This window comes from Orbicella faveolata, unplaced genomic scaffold, assembly GCF_042242905.1.
Source record: "Orbicella faveolata isolate gen_17 unplaced genomic scaffold, um_ofav_v1 contig_12, whole genome shotgun sequence".
NCBI classification, from domain to species: domain Eukaryota; kingdom Metazoa; phylum Cnidaria; class Anthozoa; order Scleractinia; family Merulinidae; genus Orbicella; species Orbicella faveolata.
Window position 1 is genome coordinate 20,483,247 of NW_028301539.1, and position 6,754 is coordinate 20,490,000.

Here is a 6,754-nt window from a genome sequence, read left to right on the forward strand (position 1 = left end):
GATTTTCGCAACTAAAGCAAGTGCAAAGAACTCCATTTTTCCTAAGCCCGTTTATTTCGGAACAAGTGTTAACAACTTTATATACAAATGACAATTAAAAACCATCACAATACAGTTTTTGAGTCGAAGGTGACAGTGATTTGACAAGCAAGTCATCCTTTTGACATAACTACAAATTATTACCAAAAAGGTTAATGCAAGGACTGGAAATACAGTCGCTTTAATAAAATACTAAGCCTAAGGTAAAGAGTAAATATAAACCAGCTTTGGCTCAATTAACTTTGCTATCAAGTACACTGATTAAATAAAATTCACAACAAATATTACTCAACCCTTTGTTTGTCTGACACGGTTAGGGACAATTACACTAGACACTTGGTGCACTTTCTGACAATTTTCCAAGGTGTGTGAGTGTTTGCTAAGTTATATCTGGCGCGCAACTAGCTTTAACCAATCAGCGCAAAGGTGAAGTCCATATTTGGCCAATCACAAGCGAAAGCCAAACCGAATGTGATCGACTTAGGGAATTTCCCACACTGCCGGTAGCAATTTAAGGAAATCTACTCTGTGGTTTAACAACAATCATGCGGTTAGTTATCATAAACGAACTTACTTACAACAGCGAATTTAAAACTGGAAGAGAAGACAACAACTGGTTTTACCTCAACTAAAAGGAGTTTTAGAAACTAGTCAGTGAACCAAATCACCTTGAATCACAATTCGCAGTTACTTTCAGAGATAGTAGCTGTCTGGCTCCATAGGAAAAATAACAGCACATGGATGGCAATAAGCTTCTGAAAGGTTGAGAGCCAGGTCAAAGTAACTTGTTGTCTATCGTAACAGGCCTTGCGCTTACACACAACAGGAACTAAAAGAGCACTCATCCACAATCAGTAGTCCAAACATAAACTCTTGGAGTGTCTTTAGATACTTTGACAGAGGACAGTTTAGATACAGGCACTTGGCTAGGTAATGAAGGATGAGTATTAGCTATATTAATACACTGTATGACAGGACAGCTCCTGTTGAAAGAAACTGCACTAACATTGTAACTTAAATTCGGAAGTACAACACAAGCTTTGTTAGAGCTATTAAGAAAGGCTGAGCTTCTTTTAACATCCCCGCCTCCCCCCGCCACCCCACTGCCACCTCTACACCACAACCACAAATTAAACCCTGGATGGAGATGAATGCTGTGAGGGTAAAGTATCTTGCCCAAGAGCAAAAAGCCATGACTTTGAACAGACCTGCATCTGAGGCTATTAGATTAAACTACATGATCACCATGCTTCAAAAACAATATTAAGTACATAAGCAATTTCCAGTATAACTGTGCATGCCTTGCCGAGTCAGACAAACAGTCAGTGCAAGTTGTCACCATTTAAGAAAAAAAGGAAAATTATCTAACTTTTAACAAACAATTCTTGGAAGTATTTTCATGCATCAATGACCAACTTCTGCTTTTCAATGGGAAGCTTCTGCTCCAGAGCTGGGGCTTCAAACTCGCCATTGTATTCAAACTTGTCCTCGAAGTCTTTCAAGTCGATCTTCTTTCCTGAAGCTGGTGGCTTGCAGCAGAACACCCAGAAACAGCAGCTGAGGGTGCCAATTCCAATCAGAGCCACCACCGAAAAAACTGCCACACGAGCAGCAAATGGAAGGCTGTGGAACTTTGAGCAGAATCCCTTCTTAGTCTGAGAGAAAAACAATACAGTGGGACAGCAAGTGAGAAACTGAGAAATACATGTAATAAGTGCCTAGCTCAATACAAATTCTCCTTACTGGCTAAGAACATGTCTTTTTACGTTACTTTTGACAACTTGTTGTTACTTCAAGACAGTATTCCCAGTGCAGTGCTGGAAATAAGTCAGCCATTGGAGATTTTCCCACCAAACTTCGGAAAAGGCAAGAAAATGACTTAGCTTTCAGTCCTTGTTTGCAGACCAGGTCATTTCAATGAGAAACTAAGTGTTGATCACTCTTGCTTATCAGACATACAATATTAATTACTTATTATATGGCTGTATCGCACAAGGACTGGGAACTACTGAATTCACGAATTTGATTGGCCGAAATCGATATTGACCGTGGTCTAGATTTTCCCATCTAGACCGGCATCTAGACCGGTTTCATTTTGCGTTGACAAAGCAGCAAACTAAAATACAAAAATGTTCACCATTTTCTTTTATTTCCTTCTCAATTATTTATGGAAGTACCAAAAAGCCTGATGACAAAAAAAAAGTAAAGAGGACGAGCAAATTTTGGCAGGTTTAAGTTAAGCTCATTGCCGTTCGCAAGCAAAATGTCAGCAAACCAGTTACATTAAACGAATTAAAGTTTTCTTCTTTGCCATATAATAAACATCTTATTAACCGAGCTAAGTCGGTCTGTATGGGAGAATCTTGACCTTGGTCGCGTGTACAGACCTCAGTCAAGATTCTCCCATACAGACCTCCAGCTCGGTTAATAAGAGCTAATTATTAACTGAGAGAGAGGTCTTTATCGAAAAATCCCACTGAGAACTTGCTGTATTGACCGGCTGAGGTTTGAGATTTTCCTGCAGAGACCGGAAATTACTGGAGAATACTACCTTAGAATCACACTTTATATCAGCTACAAACCCTAGCCGCACCATATTCTGATATTTGTTGATTAAAATAAAATTGTCATTCTCCTCAGCATGTCATAATAATAACACTGACTAAGCTCTTTACATAAATTGTGCACCTCCCCAAGACCACATATATTTGGCTAAAATGTCACTTTAAATGGCCTGAGAAATTCCCTTATCAGTTTTGTAAACAGCCATAACTATATTAAAAAGAATATTGGTTCTCAATGGTTTGATATCCTTGAACAAACAACAGCTCTGAACAACTGGACATGATAAACAAGCGTTCTTACCGTGTCAGCTTTGTAAGGGTGGTCCGGCAGCTGGGCTGGTTTGGGGGCTGGGTTATCACTGTATGGTTTGTCAGGCAGGTGACCTGAAAAGCAAAATAAACATTCAGTTAGCATGGTTCACGTAGTTTAGCAATGGTGGTTAAAAACATGTAGGAGCACTGTAATCCTGGGGGAAATAACTGTGGCCACACTGTTAACGAAGGAAAGATATGCCTTAAAACAGCTTCAACAACAAAAAAAATGCATGATCCAGTCACTATTGAGTGCAGCCTCAGGCTAAGAAATGTCTCCATAATCTTGGAAAAAACTGTTGGAGTAATCAATCTCTTACAATAGGTTTCGTGACTACATACATTTTACGACTAAATAACCGGTAAATATAATTTTGTATTTATATAATGGCAAATTGTAACTTCATACATGTATATATAAAAAACAAAATAACAATAATGACATAAATGAAGAAAAATAGCTTCATACCATCTGGATATTTATGTGTGTCTTTATCCTGGGGCGTCTTGTGAATGTCGGATGACTCCAGCTCAATTGTTGTGATTTCACGCTTGGCAATCATCTCATTGTTGGCAGAATCCAGTTTCATCACCAACTGCGTCACTTTGATCTGCCTCACCACCTGGTGGTCCACCTGAACAATTTCCTCCTGCACTTGCAGCACTTTGAAAATTCCGTCATTTGTGGTCTGTTGTGACTCCGTCACCAACACCCTGATCACAATAGGGACCTTGGTCATGTGTTGCAACACTTCTTGGTTCTTGCCAATTTCATCTGCAATGGGAAGATCATACATCGAAACAGTCAGGTTCAGATGACTGAATAAATTTTGAACCTACATTGTAGATGAAGTGCAGTAAGAGATTTAAGACTTAGTTGCGGGTTTTGCGAAAGAGTTTGGGGGACTGTAAAGGGTTCATAAAGGAATAGATTGTGTGATACTGCCTGCACTGAAACAGGGTGTCATCAATGGGAGAACAATTTTAAAAACACAAGTCAAACCAATTCTGTAAGGCATGCAGTGTGTCTACTATTTTATGAGACCTTCTCACTACATCATGGTAGGATAAATCTGGAGATTAAAGAAGTTACCTAATAAACCTTTATTGAGACTGCACTTGTATATCTATGATTTCTTAACATACAGGTATATATTATACAGTTCAATGTTATACATACATGTAGCATTATGATTGGGAAGGGAAGGGGTAGGCTTTTTCATGTAAAGTTCTGGGGCATCTGGCATAATTTTCCAGGTCACTTTTTCAGACAATAATAATGCATGTTAATATCTCACAGAAAATATGACAACAAGAGAACAAGTTTGTACATAACTACGGAAACAGAAAGAGAATAAATGTCTCACCAATTTCTGCATAGAAATGAAACGTTGTGACTGCCTGGTGTATGGCCTTGGTGTTGTTCACATGCACTACACCATCAATGACACTGATTCTGATGTTTACCTATAAAATATAATATTTTTAGCATACACTGTATGAGGTGTTAATCAGTGATTAAAAACTACTTGAGCAAAAGTGTACTCTGAATGTCGCTCAACTAATCAGTGATCCCTGTGAGACCATGTCCATTTTGTTTAGGTGATGGGGTCAAATTACAGAAATCTGAAATTTGCATTTTTAATTCTCTTTAGAAGGGCTTGTTGGAATGAGTTGGACTAATAGAAAGCCTATGTATTATGCAATGAAAAAAATCACGAAAAAAATCACTGGAAGTAATAACACCTTAGACAAAATACTGACATGATAATAGTGAAATTCGCAAACAAATAAAAAATATTCACCAATCTCAGCAAACAGTGCTTTGGATCAATCACACACATGAAAATTTTCTCACTTCAGCTGTTGAGTTAATTTTGTTGTTGCTATTTACTTTGCTCCTTCCACCTTTCTTGCCACCTACACCTATACATTTGCAACTTATCATAGCTTGGCAAAAGACAATAGTTGTTATACAAAGTAATTTCAGTTGTTTTGCCACTGGAGACTCATGAAGAAGATATTAATCAATGGGTTTCACTGGAACTTTAAGTGATTACAAGTGAAAAAAAAATTGTTGGCGTGTTAAAATACATGGAATTCCATACTATAAAATGTGCAAATTTAAGACAAAATTTAAGACAAATTAATCTATAAAAAAATACATGAAAAATAGGTTTCACTGGAGGTAACTGCATCTTTTATAATGTTCCAGTGACGTCACTGCTAACGCTGATGAATACAATGTCTTTCTGCATCTACTCCATAAAAAATTGTTGGTGATGAAGGAGAAATTGTTGGCTTTCGGCTGCAGTTGCCTGCTACTTCCAAGGAAGTAGGTCCAAGGAGGTTGTTTTTCATAACAGGAAGATTAGGGATGACAGCTGCTCAGATTAACACAGCAACTACAAATACTTGTATTCAAATTGTCACAGAAGCAAAAAAAAAGTCGAAAACATGTACCTTGCACATCAAGCCCCGGTTGCTCGAAGGCTGGATAATGCTATCCACCGGATAAATCGCTGTCCAGTGGAGAAGTGTTAACGGAGTAAAACATGCTATCTGCTGGAAAGTGATTTATCCAGTTCATAGTATTATCCACCTTTCGAACGCAAGTCTGATAGACACCAACAACTTATGATTTTTACTTTGAACTGTAATTACAAAATTCATTAGGTGATGCAGAAAATAAGCAGATGTTATTGAAAAATGACTTTTCTACCATGTGGCTACCAAAACAGTGTATTTAAAAGACAGTGTAACTTGTTATCCACAAAGCATGCTTATCTGAATTTAGCATTCAGTATATTTCTTGTTTTCCTTATGATACCTGGACTGCAAAATCAAAAGAATATCAATCCATCTGTGATGAGAAACAATCACTATGTCGAAGACTTTTTTACAACACAGCAGTGGCCATAACAAGCACACTGCTACAAGACGAAAGAACAACAACAAAATGATGCTGACTAACAAACAACTTCTGGAAGCAGCTTTAACAACTAAAATACTTGCTACTTGCTCAGCCTAGATATTACATGTAGATGTACACTGTGGCTGTGCTTTTCCCCGATCCAGACATTTTTGTAACCATTTCTTGTGTATTTTAGAAGCAATGTGCTACTCAATCAGGAATCAGCGGAGTACAAAAACAACAACGACGACAATACAGTGCTTCCTGCTGCAAGCAAATGACACAAGTCCTCTACAACTTTTGACGCTGATAAGCAGTTGAAGATCATGCTATTTTTCACATAAAAATACTAGCACAGTAACTGTTAATAGCAGGGACAAACAGACTTTTAGTGAAGACAGACTACAAGGCTTAGGTGAACTAGCCTGTGAACGCAGACGTATTTCCGGCTGTCACTTGGTTCTGCCGAAAAATAACATCTGCGAACCCCCGCGCCAGAAAACGATTTCTGTGATGTAGGAATTCTAAGCCAATCACAGTTTAGCTCAAATAATCCCAAAACTACTTCGCGAGGTATTCGCTGCGAGGAGCACTCAAGTCTCATTTCATTATCATGGAATCTGATTGGCCAAGGAGAAAACAAAAGTCATTACGTCACAGAAATCGTTTCCTGGCTCGGGTTAGCAGACGTTATTTGTCGGCAGAACGAAGTGACAGCCGGAAATACATCTGCATTCGCAGGCTATGGGTGAACAGGCTCGAGGAAAAAACACCAGATGGTGTATGGCAGCAGGTGTCTGAACAACTCAAGAGAGAAAACTGCAAGAAAGCAAACTGCAGAACTACTGTAGAACCTTCCTATCTCAAAATTGGTTATCTTGAATCCCCCACTATCCTGAAATCAAATTACTTTCCTTTCAATACC

At 38.4% G+C, this 6,754-nt stretch overlaps 1 protein-coding gene across 1 annotated transcript in view; it reads right to left on the bottom strand.

Annotated features, from left to right (window-relative positions):
• Window positions 1-31: 31 nt before the first annotated feature.
• The window catches only part of LOC110056146 (uncharacterized), a 7,601-nt gene continuing 878 nt past the window's right edge, over window positions 32-6,754 (bottom strand). Inside the window, exons 2-5 of the mRNA XM_089282758.1 lie at window positions 4,283-4,382; window positions 3,385-3,690; window positions 2,905-2,987; window positions 32-1,694 (exon numbers count right to left, since the gene is read on the bottom strand). Of these exons, the coding sequence (XP_089138884.1) occupies window positions 1,437-1,694; window positions 2,905-2,987; window positions 3,385-3,690; window positions 4,283-4,382 (747 nt within the window). The 3' untranslated portion in view covers window positions 32-1,436. The remainder of the gene's footprint in view (window positions 1,695-2,904; window positions 2,988-3,384; window positions 3,691-4,282; window positions 4,383-6,754) is intronic.